The sequence below is a fragment of the Myodes glareolus genome, chromosome X, assembly GCF_982192425.1.
Source record: "Myodes glareolus chromosome X, mMyoGla1.1, whole genome shotgun sequence".
Lineage (NCBI taxonomy): Eukaryota > Metazoa > Chordata > Mammalia > Rodentia > Cricetidae > Myodes > Myodes glareolus.
The window spans coordinates 21,675,665-21,698,909 of record NC_142053.1 but is presented as its reverse complement, the minus strand read 5'-3'; the positions used below and the strand labels follow the sequence as shown (position 1 = coordinate 21,698,909).

Below are 23,245 nucleotides of genomic sequence, written 5' to 3'. Positions count from 1 at the left end.
ATTATATAAATAAATCTTAAAAAAAGAACTAACTTGGAAGAAATTAAAATACAAGTTTTGATTAGGGAAGATATTTTCATGCAAAATCTCAAGGCTAAACACAATACATAACCATTTAGAGTAAGTTTTAAAATGTAAGGAACAGGGGCTGGAGAGATGGCTCAGTGGTTAAAAGCACTGCCTGCTTTTCCAGAGGTCCTGAGTTCAATTCCCAGCAACCACATGGTGGCTCACAACCATCTGTAATGAGATCTGGCGCCCTCTTCTGGAGTGCGGGCATACAAGGAGGCATAAATCTTTAAAAAAAAAGTAAGGAACATACAAAGGATAAGATTAAATGAAATATATATTATATATAATTTTTATAATAATATAATTTTATAACAATATAATATTTTATAATTTTATAATAATATAATTTTTACTATATATATATAAATTTTTGTCACAGTTTGTATGGTTTTCCACTAGGTCAATTGGCTTTTCTGAGCCACTAATGTTCTGTGTTACCACCATGAGAGGATTTTTGGTGACTAGATTTGAGATGCAGATAAGATTGTTCTAATCCAGATGGTTTTCACAGGTTCTGGGACCTTCTCTGCAGGCTCTCAGTGCTGTCCTAAAACTCATAAAGCAGAGATACAGAACCATCTCAGAGGAAATTACACCAATGCCCCAGGTTAGGTCAAAATTTTTAAAAAATATTTAAATTTTTTCCATATAATATATTTGGATCATGTTTCCCCCTACTCTCAACTCTTCCTAGATTCCTCCTACCTCCCTACCTCCCCACCCAACTATATGTTCTTTTTCTAACTTGCTCTTAAAATAGAAACAAAAACAAAATTTTAAAAAGCAAGAAACATGCACACAAGAGTCCCTGGAAAAATACAAAAATGAAAATTCAAACAAACAAGAAAAATAGCTCAAGTTTTCATCTCCACATCATACAACATTACCAGAGCTATAGTTCAAACGAATGATTTCCTTCTGTAGGGAGTATACTAGTTTCTCCTCTCTTGTGCTTCTTACTTGTGTCAACCCTTCTTCCTGGTTCTAAGAACCAAGTGTGTGAACCTTTCCTAGAGGTACGAGTTTTAGAAAAGGGCTTTGTCCAGGACTCAGTTGATGGGGGTGGATAGCACTTCCTTATTCTGCCAAGAAACAGAAGTGAGAAGCATAATACATTGAGCCAAATATGCTATTGTTTTTGGAAAATGGTTTGTGAAGTTAGCAGTTCAATTTTGCTTCCTTATAATTAAAGGCTGAGTGTACCTGTCAGAGGCAGATCTCCAGATAAGTACATGGCTAAATTAGTTTCTAGGATAAGGGGCATGAGTTAACTGCAGAAGAAAAAGATCACATCAGCCAAGCAAATGTCTTTCTTCTTCTTCTTGACTCTGTAAGTGAATCTCATTTCTCTCAGGAACATTCAGGATTTTGGGACTGATTGGAAATGCTTGTCCAGTGGGCCCTCCAATAAGTACGCTAGCATTCATATTTCAGACAATTTAAAGAACCTACAAAGGAAATTATTGACCTGATACTTGTCAGAAGGACTGGTGATAAGAGGAGGTGGTGATAAGAACCCTGCGATAACCGAAATGGACAAAGATCTAAATTATGGCCTGTCAGATGTCTATCTTGTTTCTGGGTCCTCTTAGGAGCTGGAAAGAAACCAGGAGGCTCCTGGATCTAGAACCATTCCAACATTCCTCATTTACCCTGAGGTCTTTCTTAGCCTGTCAAGGAAGAAATCAGGGCTGGTTGACCTCAAGGACCTACCTGCTTTGCCCTGCATAACTTCTGCTTCTTCCAGCACAGGCCAAGGAGTAAAGCCAACAGCCAGGTCTTGGACTGACTGCAGCAGGAAGCTCTGTCCTTACTCTGGTCAATTTCCTGCTGGATCCTAGCACTGACTTTGGTTGGGCACCCCTCCCCCACTCTTGCCTCTGCTAACCGGAAATCTTGCAGCTATCCCATTCAAGGCAGCCACCTTGATTAATAATAGAAAAACTTTTTTTTTTTAAATTCAGGCTGGAATCAGCACTGTCCAAGGGGCTACACGGGGCCATTAATTTCATGTCCCCTGAAAACTCAGTCCCGGAGAGCCAATGCGCCCTTCATCATTGAGCTGATCCCTTTTCCCCACACTTTCTCTTCCAAATCTCAGTTGTTGTAAGAATGTCGAGTGGTTTTGGAATGATTGCAAATAAAAACTGCCAGCAGATTCGTGGAGAAGAAGCGCTAAGCTCGGCAGCTTCGGCAGAACTCTCAGGGCGGAAGAATGTGGAAGGCACTTGAAACTACTCGTGGCTGCCTGCCTGCTTGGGAAACCTGCAGTTTCAGGCGGACTCCCTGGAACCTTATGGCCAGATGCATGGCGCTGACTCCGAGAGCTCTGAATGGAGGGGAGGTGGGACCAGCTGCTCCTAGTAGCCTTTCTGAGCTGAAGTTCCATGGGTGAAGGATGGAGCTCCGTTGGTAGAGTGCTTGCCTCGCCTCTACCAAGCTTGGCACTAACTGGGCATGGTGATGCTCACCTGCAATCCTAGTACTTGGGAGGTAGAAGCAAAAGCATCCCGAGATCATGGTCATCCTACTGGATAAGATCAAGTGTAACTCAAGGTTATCCTTGGTTACATAATTTGAGGGCACACAACAATTTGACTTCTCAGACAAAACAACAGATACAACACAAACTGAAGGTCTTGAACTAAAAGGGAGCCTCAGAAGGCCAATAGGTCAAACTGAGTTTGCTTGCTGGGTCATTTTCCCTGTGAATAGCGACTCCGGGGAGGGCTTGAGCCAAATCTTAGGAATGGTCACTGCGCATGCTACTCACACTCTGAGCACACAGCAGACCTGAAGATGTTTTCCCAAGCAACAAGAACAAAACCTATAGGTTCACACACTATATGTACCTACTGGTGACCCACAGCACAGTAGAGAGAAGCCCCAAGGCACAGAGCAAGCAAACCCCGCAAAGCAAGTCTATGTGGGTCTTAGGCTCCTGCTGAGTCGGGGAAGGGGATGGTTGTGACTGTGATCGTGGGGGCATGGGCAGGCGGACTTCTTGCTCATTGCTTAAGGAGAATCTCTGTAAAGTGAAGTTTTCACTGGGATTGAGTGGAGGGCTCAGCCAGCTCATGGAGGACATGAGTCCCTCCTTCCTTAGATCTGTGACAGGCTTAACTCAGGCTTTGGCTGTTCTGGTCAACTCTGGGGAAGCCTAAGCTTTCTGCACAGTCTGTCTACATATAACACAGCCTCTTATTAGACCGTGCTCATTCTGCTCCCAGTGTGCGGCTGGGCTGTAACTGATACTCATCCCTAAGTCGTGGGTGACTTTGCTGAGCGCAGGCACTCTGCAAAGCCTAGATTATGACCAACAGTTGACAGCTGACTTACTTCGTTTGGAATGTCTCCCCAGAGTGACTGCAAAGGGTGGCCATCCTACTGGCCTTGCCTCCTGCCCTAGACCAGGGATGGGACAAAAGTGGCTCAGGAGGTGTTGGAAGGTATCCAAGGTAGCTGTGTGAGTCCCCAACACAGATGGGGCACTAAACTCCTGTTGTCTTCTTAGACTCAGACTGCTGGTGAGGCTTTCAAAGGCCATTTCAGGAAAGATCAATCAAGAGCTGAAGGAAGACAGCCGCATAACAGGTTTCTGCATAGGGCAGGCAGGCTCTTGGCCTTGGCCACTTGTGAGTTTTCTGTAATGTTCCCTTCAAAGGGAACATTGATTCTCGGCGCCAAATGTAACTGGAGTGCTCCTTTCTAGCATCTGCCGTCGCATCGGCCTTTTGAAGGCGACCTCCTGTCCTTAAGAGCGAGCCGCTTGGAAAGGGCAAGGTGGCAGACTGCACTGAAACTCTAATGCTTTTTCCCGTGAAGTGGAAGAGCTGAGATTATGTTTTGCATCTGAGCCACGCGGGCTGGCCTTCTCAGTGAAGAAATATGCTACAGCTTGCTGGAGACAAATTGAGCCCTTTCCACACTTTCTGATATAGTTCCGGACGCTCAGAGGATGCTCCCTCCATAAACGTCTTATTTGTGATACTGGTTGGAAGAGCGCCACGTACTGTGAATGATCCCAGGTCAAGTGACCTCGCTGACTATTAGCCTTCAGGATATCTTTTTATTTGGAATTCCCAATAGTCCGGAAGCATCTCTGATCATAGATGTGGTCTTGTGGGGACTTTGGAGCAGAGCCTATTCAGGCCTCCCAGGAGGCCAGAACTTACTTTCTATCCATCATGAGTCTTTAGAGTAAAAACAAGCAGCATCCACCATGTAAACTGTGAAACCCAAGTCACACTTCTACTGTATGAAGATAGCATAAAACTGAGCGAGCAGGGCTGGCGAGATGGCTCGGTGGGTGAAAGTTCTTGCCTTGTAAGCCTAGCCATCTAAGTTGGATTTCTGGGACCCAGAATGAAAGGACAGAATCAACTCTTTGTACTTGTCTCCTGACTTCCACACAAATGCCATGACATGCATACACACACACACACACACACACACACACACACACACACACAAAACCCCAAACCAGTTGCATCAAGAGATCAGATGACACTGTAACTGAATTCAAATAGCCTACACCCTGTCACATGCCCCTCTCCCCCATTTCCTTTCGTCTTGCTAGACCTTTGCTTATGCAGGTTAAAGAAAAAGCTACAGCCCTTCAATTGTAGAAAGAAGTATGACAGCAGTTTCAATGATACACGCAGAAAGAGTACTTTTTCTTTTCACTTACTACCCTAGCTAAGACAAAAAAGTGTGGCCCACAATTTCATCTCAAGCGCCAAGCCAAGATGGCAAGACGAGGAAGAGCCTGGAAGAATTTTCAGAGCCAGAACATGTCCCGCCTCCTGCCGGAAGTGATCCGTCTACTGCTCTTTACCAAGGATAGTTTGGCTTGGGGACCAGGTGCAGGTTAGTGGTCTCCAAGCCTTTGCTGATAGGCATCCCAGAATGGGTTACCTCATTCCACAGTGGGAGTTTGCTCTGCCTCCTGGAAGGTTCGAGGTAGGTCCATGTCTAGACTGATTACAAAAGCCCCAACAAAACAAAACAAATACCTAAGGTCTTAGCGAAGAGGCAGGAAAGCAAACAGTGCAGGGGAGGAGAACAATGCCTCTGTTGTGACAAGAAGTCTTTGGGAGGAGGATGGAATTCCCGCACCCCAGGTCTAATTTGGAAGGGCAACATTAAATGTCTTGAAGCAGGCCCTGGCTTGAATGCATTCATTTGGAAAGGCAATGTGTTTTGTTAGATAAGGGATTCAGGTGAAAAAAAATCTGCCACTAGGATCAAAATGAAGGTGAGCATTTACCGACTCCGCCTGCCTGGGTGCAGGTTTCCCGGAGCAGGCCTTTCCCCTCGCTCACCAGCGGAGCCATTTGTTATTTCTGCTAGTACAAAGAGATGAGGTGTGTAAACCAAGACTCTGACTAAGTCAGCCTTGACTTGGCACTCGCCTCACTGTGTGGCCTTCAGCTAGTTTCTTCATCTTCCCTCAGCCTCACTTCCACACCAGAGAGAGAAGAGCAGGAGCATCGGAAACCCACCTGAGTGAAACCTACCTGAGTGGAGACTTCCAACCAAGGAGAGCACATGGGACCGTCTGCCTGCTTGTGGTATTGAAAACTGGGGATTCTCACCTTGAAGGACAGCAGCAACTCTCATGCCTGATTGCTCTTAAAAATGTTGTTATGGGAGCTCAGGGGTTAAGACTACTTGCTATTCTTGCAGAAGACCGAGGTTTGATCCCCAGAACCCACACGATGGCACAACCATCTGTAACTCCAGTTTCAGGGTATCTGATAACATTTTCTGGCCTCTGAGGACACCACATGTGGTGAAGAGACATACCTATAGGTAAAGTATCCATACAAACAAAATTAAATTGATTTTAAAAAATGTTGTTATAGAGGCTGGCAAAGTAGCCCAACTGATAAAGCACATACCAGCAAGCACAGAGCTCTGAGTTTGGTCCCCAGTACCTCATTAGCTATCACTTGGGAGGCAGAGGCAGGAGGATCTAGAACTCAAGTTCACCCTCAACTATAGAGAGAGTTCAAGGACAGCCTGACTATGTGAGACCTGTCTCAGAAAGAAAAAGAAACAAAAGAAAACAAACCACCAAAAACATTCCCTACCAAACATTTGTTACAAAATGAAGCTCCCATTGGGCAGTGGGACAATCTCATATTCTGAAGTCAATGTAGAGCCAGGTAGTAAGAAGGTCAGGCAGTTTCAAATTACATTTACTTACTCAGTCTGATGTAGGACACACAAACTGTTCTTTGTTCTTTCTCTCAACACTTCTCTGGAACACTCGCTATGTTCTGCTCCCCGGAGATAAGGCGTTTTCCTGAAACCCCATGACTTCTTTTCTACTTCGTCCTCTCTCTACGTCCCTTTCCATTTTGATTATTTTTAAATTATATTTTCCAATTTACTTATTTGTGTGAGGAGGAGCATATGCCATGGCATGCATTTGGAGGTCAGAGAACAAGGTGCAGGAGGCAGCTCTCTGCTTCCACCATCTGTGTTCTAGGGTCTGGACTCAAGTCATTCGTCTCGGTGACAAGCGCCCTTTCCCACCCAGCTATCGCACTGGCTCTCATTTCGCGTGTGTTCACATTGTGGGCTACAGGGGACTGAGCTGAAGCCACTGCTGTGTCATCATCGTTGATCTAGACAAATCCCTCCTTCGCGATCTGGAACCAGTTGTGATCTCTGTAAACACAGCTAACTCTTTGGATGCTGTGGTAGTTTGAATGTAATTGGCTCCCATAATCTCATAGGGAGCGGCACTATGAAGAGGTGCAGCTTTGTTGGAGTGCGTAAGGCCTTGTTGGAGGAAGTGTGTCACTGTGGGAGTGAGCTTTGAGGTTTCACATATGCTCAGGATACTGCCAAAGATGTCAGCTGGCTTCCTGTTGCCTCCAAGATGTAGGACTCTCGGCTCTAGCACCATGTCTGCCTGCATGTCGCCACTCTCCCCTTTGCGATTATAATGGACTGAACCTCTGAAACTGTAAGTGAGCCACCCTAATTAAATGTTTCCTTTCTAAGAGTTGCTGTGGTGATGGTGTCTCTTCCCAGCAATTAAAACCCTAACAAAGACAGCTGCCTTGCCTTCTTAGCAATGCTGTACCCTCAAGGCTTATGCTGGACTTTGATAACAAGCCCGCTGTTGCTGGTGCCTAGCTGGAAGACCCTTCCTAATCACTGACCTTGGGTTCACCAAGGTTGCCCTGTGGGATGAATAAGGCCTCCAGTTGCTTCTGCTGCTTCTAGGTGACTCGTAGCTCCTTGAGCTTCTGGAGGGCCACCCGCTCCATCTTTCTTTCCAGCTTCCTCGGCTGGTAGAAGTTGCTCTTCTGAGCAGTGGCGAGGCGGGCTGCTCTAGCAGGTGGCAGCGATGTTCCCAGCCAGGTACCACAGGGGAGAGCTGGTAGTGGGTTGTACCTCCTCAAGTCAGACCTGTCTGGAGCCTAGGCCAGCACACCAGGGCATTGCTGCAGACCTGCAACCACGACTGAAGCACCCGTTCCACTGATGGCTGAGCAGAGCTGCCGTTAGGATCAGAGCCTGGAAGCCACAGGAATTTTTCTTTTGTTTTGGAGTACCAGAGTTTGAACCCAGGCCTTAATTTATGCTAGCCAAGTTCCTCAGAGTTATATTTCTCATGGCATCAACTCAGCTTTATGGAGTTTGGAGGGAGAGTCTTACTGTTAGGCAGGCAGGTCTCCAATGGAGGACTTAGCACCTAGTACGCTTGGTACTTAGAATGCTGAGACTGTGGGCACGTGCCACCACTCCTGGTCATACTACGGTTTTACATTTTTTTGTGTGTGTATGCGTGTGCACACGCACACACTCAGAGATTAGAGGACAACCTGAGGGTATGTGTTTCTCTTTCCACCACCGCATAGGTGCTGTGGCTCAAACTCAGATGGTCAGGCTCGACAACAAGCACTTCTCAGCATCCCATATTGTGTGTAGCGTCCCTTTATGTTTTCGGGTCTACACACAGTTCGTCGTTTCTAATTGCTTGCAAATACTTCACGTGTGCTCCACTGCACGGGGTAACTGTGCCTTGTCTCAGGAAGGCACCTGGGGTCTTACTTTGCCTCACCACACCCAGGAACACAGCCACGAACTACCTTGTGTGTAGTTCCCTACAGATTTGTGACATACTGTTTTGGCTAACTTGCTCTTCACCCCCTCCCCCGGTAAGGACAGTTTCCTTACTTCTCTTATAGTTTACAATCTGTACAACTACTGTCCTTTCTTCTACATCTTCTTTGAGAGTTGAGCCTTACACGTACTGCATTCGGCTCTCCTTTGCACACCACAGTTGTATTGCATAGAGTGTTTAGATTTTGTTGCAATTCCCTATTTGAATCAGACAGTAGGTATGAAATCTGAAGAAGGCAGGGATTAGGACTGTCATATAATGTTTTTAGTATGTCACATATCATATGCACAAAGCATTACTCAAAGTACTTGTAGCATGATTACAAACATTATGGGGCCGAGGGGTAGTGGTGTGTGCCTTTAATCCCAGCACTCAGGAGGCAGAGGCAGACGGATCTCTGTGAGTTTCTGGTCTACAAGAGCAAGTTCTAGGACAGGCCCCAAAGCTACAGAGAAGCCCTGTCTTGAAAAACCAAAAAAAGAAAAAAAAACAAACCAAAAAAACCCCAAAACCCCAAAACCAAAATAAAATAAAAACTCAACAATAAAAAACAAAGAAAACCAAAAAACCCCACTTATTAGGCAGCAACTTCATGCCAGCCCTTTTCTCTATTAAAAATTAAAATTACATTTATTTATTTATTTATTATATGCAGGGCGTGCATGCCATAGTCAGTGTACACGTAGAGATGACAGGTTGACTGTCAGGCCTGGATTTTCTCCTTCTACCACGTGGGTCCTGGGGTTTGAGTTCAGGCTGTCAGGCGTGGTGGCAGACCCTTTACCCATTGAGCCACTGGTGACCTCTGCTCTATTTTCAAGTGTCTATCTTTCCAAGTTGCTATACACATATGAAAAGCAGTACGGTTATTTTGTGGCCCTTTGGCAAACCGAGCAGATTAACTACATCCTAAACAGTACCATTTCTTTTCAGGAAGCCCCCTTGGGCGGCAATGACTGTGTCAGGGAAAGTATCTTCAATTTTTTTTTTTTGGAACTTTTCTTTGGGGAGAAAAAAAAACAACCAACCTTCCTAACCCACACTACATTCTTTAAATCTTCTGGGGGGTGGGGTTGTTTCTTGAAGGCAGATTTGATTTTTGGAAACAGCTAAGAGCCACTTGGCAGCAAAGCTAGTGAATGAGGTGTGCGATCAAGCTGAAGAATATCACTATTGGCTCCAAGCAAGGTGTGAGCTTCAAGAAACAAGACTGATTGCTTGTATGGCACATAAAGCAGCTCAGCAGTGCTTCCAAAAGAAGAATTCCAAACATGTTGAGGCCTTGGCAAGAAAAAGAATTTCTCTATTACCAAGTACCATCACCACCACTAAATTCAGCGTGTGTGTGCGCGCACACACACACACTCAAGAGTTGAGGAGGGAGGGAGAATATTATCTGGTATATCATGTAGGCAAAATAAAATATTTAGATTTTGGTTTTTGAAAACCAGTGGTGGGTCTAGTATGATGAGCCACACCACGTTTCAGCAGTGGGGAGACAGAAGCAGGTGGATCTCTGTGAGTTCTATGCTGGGATAATCTTTTTGTACAGTGTGTGAAGATGTGTCTCTGTTTTACCTCACCTACCTAAGGCACCTTCTGATTGGTTTAATAAAGAGCTGAACGGTCAATAGCTAGGCAGGAGAGGATAGGCTTGACTTCTGGGCAGAGATGGGAATTCTGAGAAAGAATCTGAGGCAGGAGATTCATTAACTAAACACAGAGGAAGTCAGACATACAGTACTGAGGAGAGGTAATGGGCCATGTGGCATAAGGTAGATTAACATAAACAGGTTAATTTAAGTTTTAAAATCTAGTTGGGAACAAGCCTAAGCTAAGGCTAAGCTTTCATAATTAATAAAAAGTCTCTGTGTTGTTATTTGGGAGCTGGCAATCCAAAGAAAGCACTATTATAGTTCTAGTCTAGCCTTGTCTACATAGGCTCACCAAAGTTACATAGGGAGACAAATTCTCTCTCTCTCTCTCTCTCTCTCTCTCTCTCTCTCTCTCACACACACACACACACACACACACACAAAAGAAAATGAGCAAGCAAACAAACCATCAAAATAAACACAAACCATACAAGTATGAGATATAGGAGGCTTACAAGCTATCTTGGTAGTTCAGTTGGTCACAAGATCGTTTGTCCAGTATGGTATGAAGGACCAGGGTATAGCTCACCCGGTAGAGTGCCTGGTATGTATGAGGCCCGGCATTATATGAAGCAGGTATGGTGGCACGTGCCTGTGATCCCAGAACTCTGGAAGTCAGGGTAGCAGAAGTAGACGTTTAAGGTCATCCTCTATTACATGATGCATTTTAGGCTGGCCTAAAAAAAATCCTGTCTTAAAATCAAAGTATACGGATGCTAAGCAAGGCTCTGCATCCTGGACTTCTGTGGAAACATAATGGCTTCTCTTCCACTCGCTTAGGGTGTACCTGCACCACCGCTTCAGCCAACAGCCGAACAGTTCACCAGAACTACTGACCCATTTCAGCATGGAAAAGGAAGATGTTTATGGGTTTTACAAGACATGGTTAGCAAAGCAAAGGGGCTGAGAAGAGGCACAGTTACTGTTGTAGGACAACTGTGAAAAGCCATAGTACCCCGAATCACGTGATCTTTATGAAAGGGTCAGATCAATGGACTGACAAAATAGGAAGGGAGATTTAGACTCTACCTAATAAGGATTGGGTCACATTCTAGGGTTGCATGTTAATAGAATCTCAAATGTGCGATTGTACATCTGTAGAGAGGAAGGGAAGAGTGACTGACTGAAAAATCAAATGCTTAACACTAGGAGCTGAGGTTTGTGCTCGGTGGTAGAATATTTGCCCAGCATGTACAAGGAGCTGAGCTAATTTCAAGCATACACCCTGTCTCCAATTAACAGTGGACACCAATATGCATTTCACTCAGCTTTCCATTAGTATAGCAAATTACCTAAGATAAGACTTATGAATAAAAAGACTCATTGCGTTCATAGTTTCAAATCCTGATTGATCTCTTTATTGGCCATGTTGCTGAAATGGACAATTTCCTTTGCCTAACTCTCAGAGTGAAGAATTTAAAACCACATTCTTCTGCTTGTGGGAGCAAAATGTGGTTTTTCAGTCACTATTATTATTATTATTATTATTATCCACATTAAGAGGAGCCCTTTCTGTGGAAATATAAGAAATTTGTAGATGGTAACTTGGTTTAAGGCCTTCTTCTGGTTTGGCATTGCTAGCAAATCAGGTTCTAAGTGTAAGGAATGAACCTTTGAAGGATTTGGATTTTGTAAATCCAAGACCAAAGGGTCTTTACAAACCTCATTCAAATTTAGAAACAAGAATGGCTTCATCTTCTAACTATCTTCAAAGCAAAGATAGTGTTTTCGCTTTTTGTGTCTCGCCAACCACTATGAATCATGTAAGTTATGTTAGGAAATAAAACTAAAAACAACAACAGAACAAAAAAAACTAAACTTGATAGGTCCCAAATTTCCACTTTCTGATTGTAGGCATTTCTGCCAAAAAAAAAAAACCAGTGGAATATTGGAAAGTTATGCTCTTCAGGAGGCCAACAAAAGAGTAATAGTGACAGCAGGGGCGGGGAGGTGCTTGGGATGCTAGCTGTGATAAATGGTACCTTCTACTTCCCCTGTGGCGACCTCCTACTATTGACCTGAAGCTGGAGCTCCTGTAGGGGACCATTCCCTCGCTTCAAAGAGGATTGACCATCTTCTCCCTGCACCTCACCCTGGATCTCTGTATTGACATTACTTGGTGGGAAGGCCAGGCATACAGAGCATTGCATACATAAGGAAAATGGCAAGTCGATTATTCCTGGAGCTCCTCGGCAGCAGGAAGACAATCTAAGCAAAATGGCAACCGCCACAAGTGTTTGAGGTGCTGGATGTGCACAGAAGGGAATGAAGTCAAAATCCCGGGCCTGTGACTCCTAGAAGGCCAGCGTTAGAATCAGTGTGAGGGCAAAGGCAGGGATCAAGGGCTAGGCCACTCTAGAATCTGCTGCCTCACCAGTCACTCAATAGCTTCACAAAATCAAGGCTGAAGTGTCCGTTGGAGAAGCCAACTGAGGCAGAGGGTTTGAGAAGCTTCTAGTAAATCATAGGCTTGCTGATCACAAGTTTTACAATGTGACCCAGGACATCTGTTACCCTGACACGCTGCAGTCCTTGAAGAGAGACATGGCCGAGAACAAGCCTAAGACGACAGGAGAGAGCTGAGGGAATTCTTTGTTTGCACTACTTGGGTTCACCTCTCAAGCTTAGAGAAAAGGGGGATATTGATTTTAGGGTTCGTATATAGCCTACGCAGAAGCTTTTTTATTTGAAATTTGTGTGTGTACGTGTATATGCATGCTGGTGTGTGTGTGTGTGTGTGTGTGTGTGTGTGTGTGTGTGCGCGCGCGCGCACGCTGATGCATACGAAGGTCAGAGGGAGCTTTAGGCTCCTCAGATACTTTCTACCTTGCCTTTTGAGACCGTATCTCTCACTGGCCTGGAGCTCGTTGAGTAGTTTAGGGTGACTGCCCAGCAGGCCCAAGGTTCTGCCTGTCTCTGCTCCCACAGAGCTGAGATTGCAAGCACACGCTACCACGTCTTGCTCTCTGCACGTGGGTTCTGGGGATTGAACTCAGGTCCTCATGCTTTTAAGGCAAGTGCACTACCAACAGAGGTGTCTCTTCAGTCCAGAAGGGAGATTTGCAAAGAGAGGCTACAGCGGAACTCTTTTGAGCCACCTTTTGTCTCAGAGGTAGGATAACCCAACCTAAGACTTCTCAGTGGAGACTGAGCATGCGGTTGACACACGCAGAGAATGGGTGATTTAATGCTTGAGGTTAGCACTGGTGCTCGCCCAGACGGTCTAGGTAAAGAAGCCATTGTAAGGACCTTTTGAATCCTCACAACAGTGAGATTACACTGAGTAGAAAGCGAGATGAGAGACAAAATTTGGGTGAAGGGAGGAGAAGCGTATGACTCTTTTATAAAAAAGACCCAATGCCATTTTATTTGAATGTTTATTTATTTTTTTTTTTCAAAGAAATCCATGCAGAGAAAGAGAGAAGAGGGAAACATGACAACCGTGTTCTACCGGTCAAATGTAAGAAAATAATTTGGCACAACTTGAAGGCTTTTTTTTTTCTTTTCAAAAAACAATCTATCCTACCACTAAAAGTTACCTTCCTCATAAAGATGCCATTTGATTTTCGAAAACATAACACACGGTTAGTCTCCTACTTAATGGCGGGAGGAGGCACAGAGGACAAAAAAAAATAGAAAAAAAAAAAGAAGGTGGCTCCCTTTATATAGGAGGACCACAGGGTGCTGCAAGGCAGCACGGGCGCTGGGCCACTGGCAAGTCAGTGCACCAGGAAAAAAAAGGATGCCACGTAGACGGCCACGCTGATCAGGATTTTCAGTGGGGACAGCATGTTCCCCACGCTGTGAGAGGTGGTGATCTCGTTGTCCTTCTGATTTACATGTTCCTTGTTCCCTGGAGCATCATCCACATCCAGATCATACGCCAGCTCTGTCAAAAGAGAAGGAGGATTTGAATTGCAGGATTACGTACGTTATCAGGTCTACACCATTCCCAGCCCTCCAGCCCTGTCTGGCCTCGTGAGAAGTTCCCACCAGGATTTTTCTTTGGTTTGGGAAGGGAGAGCTTCCAGAGGTGGGAAGGAGAAGGTGCTATTTGGAGGGTGTGGCATACAAGGAGATAGCCAGACGTGCCCTTCTGCAGACAGCGGCAGCAATGAGTGAGTCAGTCAGCCCTTCCCCCTCTGCTTTGGCTCCACCAACACAGCAGGATGTTTGCTGGCCCTTTGCAACATCCCCCAGGCAGATCTGTACCCTTGAATTGAAGGTCATTTTCATCAGAACTTACATCAACGTGTGCTGTGTGGGTGAACATATCTGTCCTTGTGTGTTGGCGAAGGGAGGGGGGAGAGGCTGAGGATGGAATGTTCTTTCTCTTAGCTCCATATAGCCTACTGATGTTCTTAGCCCAGGAAATTTGTTGAGTTAGTGTTGAAGGACAAGGTAATTTGCTGTTGAAAGGTATTTTATTTTCCCTAATATTTCCTCTTTTATACAGTTTCCTCTCCCATAAAAGCAATAAAACCTCACCGAAAAGTCACATCTATTGAGCAAGCACTCCAACCTTTGGACGCTGTGACACAGCACTGTCACCTACAGAGTTCACACTTGAGAACCACTCAATCAAGTTACCCCCTTCCAAAAAAAGCCACCCCAAACTCTCTGAATGTTTTAAATAAGTTTATGATTCTGTGTCGGGCTGCATTGATCTTCAGGTGTATGAGGCTTCTGACTGGACGTGCCTGAAAACATCAGATATAATTTGACGCCAAGTGGATTAAGGTTTAGGAGATGCTAATGGATATGAGTTTTGCATTCTTTGCCTGTTATGTATGAGACATGTACATGATTCTGGAAAGAAACAGGATGTCTTTGATTTGGCCTAAAAGTCTTCTAGCAGGCAAATCTAAGCAGACAGAGGTTTCTATGTGAAGTTCAAGATCACCAGCCCAGGGGGCAGTTTCTTGCACATTGGCGTCTTCAGATCCAGTCCACTCCCTTGTTTTCCTTGACTCCGTGGCTAATGTTTCTATTTCAGTATTTTCTGAAGGTGATGGGAACGACTCACCCACCAGCCAACTGTCCCATAGCCAGGGGCCACAAAGATCCCTTTGGGGCACTGAGAGGCATACCGACAGGCTCAGAGGAAATGGCTGGGATTCTACTGAATGAAGGCAAGGAGAGGAAGGAAGAGCTCCTATTACAGGCCATGAAAATACTCAGTAAGTCCCAGGAAGCAAGTGTGTGGACTCAACTGGTCCCAAATACACGTGGAACTGGGTCCAAGACCAGGGTAGCTCTGGGGCTGGCATGGGTTAGTACAGGAAGCAAAATCAAGGAGATCAAAGTCAGCGGCTCTGATTTCACAGGCTGTGACCCCACTTTCCGAAAAGGCTATTGCAATGTATACCAGGGATGATGGGAGAGCCAATTTTAATGTGTCTAATCTGAAGAAACAAGACATTTTACCTCAAGGTTTCTTTAATTTGCATATATTTGATCATCAGTGTAGATCAAGTTTTTCTGTGCTTTGGCTTACTAATTATATTTTTCAATGGGTAATAATAGTTTATATTTGCTGCCTTTTAGTGTGATAGGTATTGATATTTTCCTATTAATTTGAATGATATATACTATATCGAACCATCTGCTTATATTAACCAAAACCAAGTATTTTTGATCTTGTAATTTATTATAATTCTCTGCCATTGCATCCAAAGAAGATGATGACCTAGTTTTTAATATGTATAAATCTGATTCTACCCAACTCCTGGAAAACTGAAGCAAGTTTCTTTTGCCTGAGTCCTGATGGTAATTCAAATCTTGTTTTGGGGGGGAACTCTGTCACTCAGGAAAAGTGATTTAGCAGGCTGTAATCCAGATCCCCCTCAGTACATACATACAGAGAAAATAAAAGGGGCGGGGAGAACAAAGAGCAACACTCTACTTGAAGACCAGACCTCTTTTTCTGAAAGGTGAACCATGTGGGGTACACAAGATGGCTGGAGTCAGCTGTCACTTGGCAAGGCTAGCGCAGGCTTAGGTCATGATCGGCTTTCAGTAAAGCAGAGAGCACATATGACTGAGCTCTTGAAAGCCAAGCCTGGAGTCCCACGGCTGCTTCTCCACTTAAGCGAGAAGGGTATTTTTAGGGTTGACCCGAATGAGAGGGCTCTTAGCATTGCTTTCACATTCTTCTCTGGATGATGCTCTTGCCCAACATTAAGATGAAACAATATCTATTAATGTTCCCACTTTGCTCCTCCTCTATTAGTTTAGCTCTTCAAATAATCCGCTAACATTAAACAGTCTTGATGGTTGGAGCAGCTATAGCAGGTGCGGCACTTCTGCTCAATCCAGTAGTTTTGAGTCCCTTTAATGCAAGTTTTACTTTACACTTAGTTTTTAGTCAGTGTGTGTGATGTGTGTGAGTGGAGACGCATAGGAGGAAGTCAGAAAGCAACTCTCAGGAGTAGCTTCTTTTTTTTCATTTGGGTTCTGAGGATGGAACTCAATCTTATGCAGCAAGCATGTCCTCAGCCAAGTAATAATTTTCCTTGGATCTTAAAGTTGGAAATGATAACAACGACCTCGATTTAAATTATTGAATGCTTATGCTTACCAATGTGCTACATTATTTATATATACTGTCTCATTGACTTTAACTTTCCCCACAACTTTATAAAGTAGGTATTGGAACTCCCATTTTACAAGCGAGGAAACTTAAGTTCAGGGTAGTGATTTTGGTCTATATTTCCACAGTTGGTTTGAATCCAGGCTCTGACCAGGAACCTCTTATGAAGTCATACTGTTTCTTCTTTAAAAGTTTTTTTTTTGTGTGTGAGTATGTGAGGGGGGGTGATGGAGAGGGAGAGAGAAAAAGGGGGGGAGAGGGAGAGAGAGAGAGAGAGAGAGAGAGAGAGAGAGAGAGAGAGAGAGAGGACTTCTTTTTGTAATAGCCTTGGCTGTCCTACAACTTGCTTTGTTGATCAGTTGGCCTCAGACCCACAGAGGTTCACCTGCCTCTGCCTCCCAGTTCTTTTTAAAAATAATTCATTTATTTTTATTTTATGTGCATTGGTGTTTTGCCTGCATGTATGTCTGTGTGAGGGTGTCAGATCTTGGAGTTTCAGACAGTTGTTAGATATCATGTGGGTGCTGGGAATTGAACCCCACTCCTCCAGAAGAGCAGTCGGTGCTCTTAACTGTTGAGCCATCTCTCCAGCCCCATCACGCAGCTTCTTGAAGAATTCTGCATAACAGACACGCTACAGGGCTGAGTAGTACTAGATTCCCATGACAAAAACCCAGACCTCAATTACTGAATGTATATTATAAAAGGGAACTTCTAAAGCATGGAAAAAAAGCCATTGTTTCTACCTCAAGTTCCCCCATACTCAGTTAAGAAACCTTGGTAAGCTGTGTAGGATAGTGCAGAGTTCTTGATTTGGGGATCTGACATGGAGATTATCAGTTTTGTTTCCCAAGAAATGAGTAATAATAGTTAAGGCAGTTAGACCCCAGGCACAAATCTAGGCCACCAAATGGCCTCTCAGAATATCCTTATCTAAGTTATGGCTAGCGATTGCCTGAGGCAATCCCTCAGTCCCCTGCCTGTTAAGTTACTGTCCGGAAGCCCGGCAAAGCCACACTCTAGGCCAGGGCCAACACAGTGAGGATTAGCGCTAAAGAGAGATTCCAAGAACAATGAGCGAGTATTGTGGGAGACAGGGAAAATGGGATTTTGGTCAAAGATAAATAGGGACATTTCTAGATGGAGGAAATAGAATCCAGTTTCATCCAGCCAACAAGGCTAGGCTATGTGTGATGTCCCAAGGAGTAAGCAGAAGACTGAGAAAAGATTTAGCTACTCCTTCAAGGGATCCCAAACCAAGACATTTAAGTAGACAAACCAAGTAGACATCACTCCGGAAACAGGGCTGATACAAAGGCATTGGCAAATTACCAAGGCGACAGATAAAAACCCCAAACAGAAGGATCTGGGATGATTACTTAAACCAATTTGGCTATCTACATCAAGAAGCAGGATGACGACTACAGGGCTCACTGAAGTGGTTTTTCTAGATGGGTCACTTTAAGAAAAATGATCAAGAACTGAGGTAGTGGATTTTCAATAGGAGCAAGGGGGCTGCTATGGTGTAAGGGGATGCAGCAGGGGTGAACAGTAAGGCAAGAAGGACGAATTGGGGCCAAAATCCGTGGGTTAGAAATGTTAAAACCACTGTGAAGGCAGCAGGGGAGACTGCCCGAGGGTTTCTAAGAAAGGACACTGCACAATCTGATCTCTGTTTTATCAGTGTGAAGCACAGCCCTAAGCCAGATAGACGCAGACATCTTGTCCTGAAGAAGCAAAAAGCCTGTGGGAACAGAAGCTGGGGCTGAGTAGCACATATGGAAAAAAATCTAAAAAGAAGCTAAATCTATACCAAATATACCAAATTAAATACGTTGTTTTTGCTATAAACTAGACATATAGGAAACACCACAAATGATTTTATTTGAGATCACTCATATTTTTTTTTAATGATTTCCAGACTATATTATCATCATGTTACCGTTACGTGTATATTTTGAAAGGGACATAAATTGCTTCTATCCTGGGGTGGTTCTTCTGTGAGAACCTTTTGGGCCAGCGAGGAGATTTTTTTTTTTCCCAAGCTATGGCTAAAAGTCTGTTTCTATTTGTAATCAGTTTAACTATGCCCAGGGGGTAGATCCAACTATCTGTACTAATTACACACTCAGCCCTGACTCTCGATTCGCCTTCGTGGCCTTTGTGCTGTAGATTAGATGATCCATTTAAAATAACAGTCAGTCATTAGGGGCTGCCTGTTGTTTGTGTTGGAAAGCTTTTCTGCACTGGGCAGAGCTCGAAGAGGAGAGCCCTCCATTCCTGGTTATTAAAAAATCTCCTCCTGGGATCCCCAAGGAGTCTTTAGCATCCCCAGGGGCCTGGAACTGTAGATTCAAGGCCTGGCTTGGTCCCAGCCTTCCTCCTTCACCTCTGACAAGTCATTTCCTTCTGTGCTTCAGTTGCCCATCTGGCAAATCAGGGTGCTGAACTGATGACCCCTACACTTCCTTTGAGTTTTATTTCTCTCTAAGACACTTGGGACCTGGAAAAGGGGCACAGTCTGCTGCAGGCTGTAGCCCTCCCTTTCCTCCCAATAGCCAAGGTGGTCTTTGCCAACAGACCCTCCCCATGCTGCAGGACCCCCTTGGGATATTTCTCTAGCAATCATCGGCTACTGAATTCTCTTGCTTCTTGACTTCCTAGCTTCGGTGAGAGACCCTGGCAATAAACAAATCCATGGTGCGCTGCCCTGGTTTTGTTTCTAACCCATGGTGGTGGTTCTAATCCCCCACCAAAGCCACTGCCCACAAGGCTTTGGGAGAAAAGTTGCCAGATCTGAGGGAGGGTCCTCCAAGCAGGCCTGCACAGGCCGTGAAGGAGGAGGATTTGGCAGCCAGTGAGATCATCTTGGGTCCTTTTTGTAGCTTTGGAGGGCCTGAGTATATCACAACAAGCAAATGCTCATCCTCTGAGTAAACGGGAATCGAGAAGTTGCTATAGGAGCTTCGCTCTCTCTGATGGCATACGCAACTCTGACTGCCCTCAAAACAGCATGGGAGGGAGGCTACAGATAAGTTGTACAATGCTCAGTTGTTACAATGCTCGCCTCAAATGTACAAGGCCTTGGGTTCAATCTCCAACACTGTATAAACTGGGTGCAGTGGCCAATGATGCCTGTCATATCAGCACTCGGGAGGTGGAAGCAGGAAGATCAGAAGTTCAAGGTGATCCTTGGCGGAAGATGCTGTCTTAAAATTAAAAATGGCAGGGAAGAGGATGCTACTGCTAAGCCAAGCATGGGGGTTTCTTCCTTGCCAAGCCTGTTCCAGCAGATGGCTTCAATCTGGCCCTAATATAGCAACAGAACAACACTGCCATCCATCCCCGTGTTTTCCATTTACTGCGTACAGTTAAGACTTGAGTATGTGAAACCTCAGGACATTGCCTGGCATACCCCAGAGGATAAAACTGGGGGCAATCTCCAAGGAAACGGCACTCATTGCAACACTGCTCAACTTGCTGCCCATTCACATGGACATCCTGGGGCTCTGCCATTGGTTTCTGATTCCCAAACAGATCTTGGTTGCCTTGTCTTCGGAACCACAACAAAAGCCCCCTTCCTGCCACAGTAACCCCACCTCCTTTATGAGTACTTGGACTTGAAAGCAGAAGCAAGCGAAGGCAGGCTCTCTGGAGGTCTGCGTTTTCTTTTTCAGAGTTCAGATGTGGGTGCACAGGCATACTTCAGGCCTGAGGGTTTGAATTCTTCTAATGGGACCCCTTTGAGAATAGGCACATTTCATAGTATGTCTTATTGGCAAATACGTGAGTTCTTTATTTTGTCCGCTTGATAACTGTTAGTAAAATCCAGGAACAGGGCTAGGCAGTGAATTCGCCACTTCATTTTTTTTATTGCTAATTCCAGCCTGCAACTAAGGATTATTTCTATTAAAAGAATAGTGGTGAAAGAACACAGTCGATGATCCCCATTCAGGAAGATCGATCTATCTCATAATGGACCTGTTCTCCAAGGTGGGAAACAATATCTTTAGGTTACACTGCACTGGGCTATGGGCATAGAAATCGTGGCATACTTCCCAGGGATGCAGTAAAGCAAAAGTACACTGCTTCATAGAAAAGCATTCAAGGCTGGGGCTGCAGAGATGGCTCAGTGGTTAGGGGTACTTGTTGCTCTTTCAGAGAACCTGGGTTTGGTAACCAGCACACACATGGCCACTAATAACACTCTCTAACTCTAGTTCCAGGGTGACACTGATGTCCTCTTAAGGCCTCTTTGGGCTTCTGTATGCACACTGTGCACCTACATACATTGAGACGTGTGTGTGCGCGCACACACACACACACACACATAATACATTAATAAATCTAAAGAATATTTTAAAAGCATGTGAGTCTGTATGATTCAGTAAGAGTACACTGAAAACTCAATGAAAACTCTATAAAACATTTCTGATGGGGCTAGCCCTTCACATCCGGTTCCATACCCTCAGGGTCAGAGATCTGATGACACTCTTTTATGTACATAGGGTAGAAAGGTCTTCAAAGAATTGTTGGGCAGCTTGGATCACATGTTACCATAGGTGACATTCTCACTCTCAATTTCCAATTGGTGACTCAATACATTCTCTTGTATGGTGACTTCCTTGTCAGGAAAGAACGCCATCGGCTCTCAGCTATGGCTCAGACTACTTAGCTTTCCAATATAAAATTGTTCCCAGGAGTTTGAAAGACTTAACTGTGCTATACGGTTGTTTGACAGTTAAGAATCAATGAAGAAATCACTTAATCTTTTAGAAAATAGCAAATGGTTTTATTAAGTAACCTTAATCATAACACGGGCCACTATTGTACTTATTTGGGTGTGTCATGAGTCAAGTCATAGTCCCAAAATGAGAATAGGTCTGTCCTGGAAACTTGGGGTGTAAGAGTGGGTTCTAGCCCTCCTCTGCTAGTCCCCGAAGCACTAGCACCGCCTTCTTCAGGAGTGGTACTACACTCGGGTCAGAGCGTCTTCTTTCCTGGAGGCTGCCCAAAGCGCTAGAAGAATCAGCTCATCATAGTCTTTTTCTGCACGGGAGAACTTTCCTTCATCTCACAGGAAGTGGTGGGACTGAGAGACAGCGACGGGAGGCTTTTCAGGGTCACCTTTCCTGTATCATCGCTGCTGCTATTGCTATCACTGTCTCAGAGGAGACTGCTGGCAAGGGTTTTATTTTTTATTTGATGAGTATGTATGTGTGTGTGTGTGTGTGTGTGTGTGTGTGTGTGTGTCTGCTTGTCTGTCTGTTCACCATGTATAACAAGATAAAGCTAGAGAGATGGCTCAGTGGATAAGAGCACATGTTGCTCTTCCAGCGAACGGGAGTTCGATTCCCAGCACCTATATATGGTGATTCACAACCACTTGTAACTCCAGCTCAAGGGGGATTTGACTCCTATGACCTCTATGGGCACCTACACTCAAGTGCACATTGTCCCCACATCAAATCCTGTGGATCTGGATGGTCAGAGAGTGCTCATTCTCACATAAGGATCTCTGTCCTCTCTGTCTGGATGCTGGTCCTTTCTCCTCTGTTTCAGTCCAGGCCATTGAACTAGTCCTCAACAACCCAGTTCTATATTGTACCTGTTTCTCCAAAGCCCCATGGCTTTTTTTTGGGGGGGGGAGGAGTGTCCAGGAAAGAATGTTCTATTTTGTGGCAGCTAGAAATAAGACAATATTCGATTCCTAACACACGTGGGAGCATATTCTCCCTGCCTCGCGGCTCTTTGATGGCTCACTACTGCATGTGGGAGAGTCCTAGGTCCTTAGCAGAGGCTCTGCCGCATGCTTTCCTGCTTCCAAACTAGAAAACTGCTTGTGTATTTTTTCAGGCATCATATACTGTAGTCCTAGCAGTGTTGAAAATGCCAAGGACTTGAAGTTTGTTTCAAACTGTTTCCTTAGATCAGGATGATGTCTGTATGTTCCTTTTCTCCTCCTCTCTCCCCAGCTCTCTATCTTTGAGTTTTTTCCACTCCATCTCTTCTACCCACAAATATATCTTCCAAGTTTTAACTTACACACAGCACATCTTTCAGGAAGCCTACTTCTCTCACCTTGGCCCGTATCAATAGCTTTGCTGTAGTAGCTGGATTGGATTTCTATTATAGCACAAACTTCAATCTGCATCATAGCAGAGTTAGTCATTTCCAGGGGCTCCTCCTCAACTAGACTGACTTTGGTGAGGTAAGAAATAATTTTTATTGTGCTCCATAGCTTCCACACAGGATTTGGTTAAGACAGAACTTATACACATGCTTGTTGCCTGAAGGAGCGGATGCCCAAATGGACACCTAGTCCCAGCCGAGAGTATTAGATGAGGGGCAATCTCTTTGCAAGATGCCCATCCTTAGGGGACTGAGGCTTTTGATTTCATCAGGGGAGTCACCACTGACCCATGCAGAAGACAACACAAATGTAGGGCCAATGGTGGGAAGCTCAGGAAGCAAGGTTCAAAGCCGGGCCTATCGATTCCTCAGCACTGTAAAGCAGTGTCCTGTTTTCATGATCCACAGCAGCAGTTTACTGTACTCAGTGTAGATGGAATCCACAAAGATTATTTTCGTGTTTGCTTTTGTTGCCTGGAACTTGATGCCTTGCTATGTGGGCAGCTGACACATGCCAACATTGTGCGTGACATGCAGAGCAGGAAACAGGTTTTCTAGCGCGTGGGTCCCACTCATTGCTCACTTGCAACCTTGATGACTGTGTCCCCACCCCTTTGGCCTCTGTTCCTGCCTCATGATCTCCCCACC

General features: G+C 44.8%; 1 protein-coding gene across 1 annotated transcript in view; it reads right to left on the bottom strand.

The window, feature by feature from the left end:
• Positions 1-13,236: 13,236 nt before the first annotated feature.
• The window catches only part of Gpc3 (glypican 3), a 348,387-nt gene continuing 338,378 nt past the window's right edge, over positions 13,237-23,245 (bottom strand). Inside the window, exon 8 of the mRNA XM_048450333.3 lies at positions 13,237-13,762. Within this exon, the coding sequence (XP_048306290.1) occupies positions 13,593-13,762 (170 nt within the window). The 3' untranslated portion in view covers positions 13,237-13,592. The remainder of the gene's footprint in view (positions 13,763-23,245) is intronic.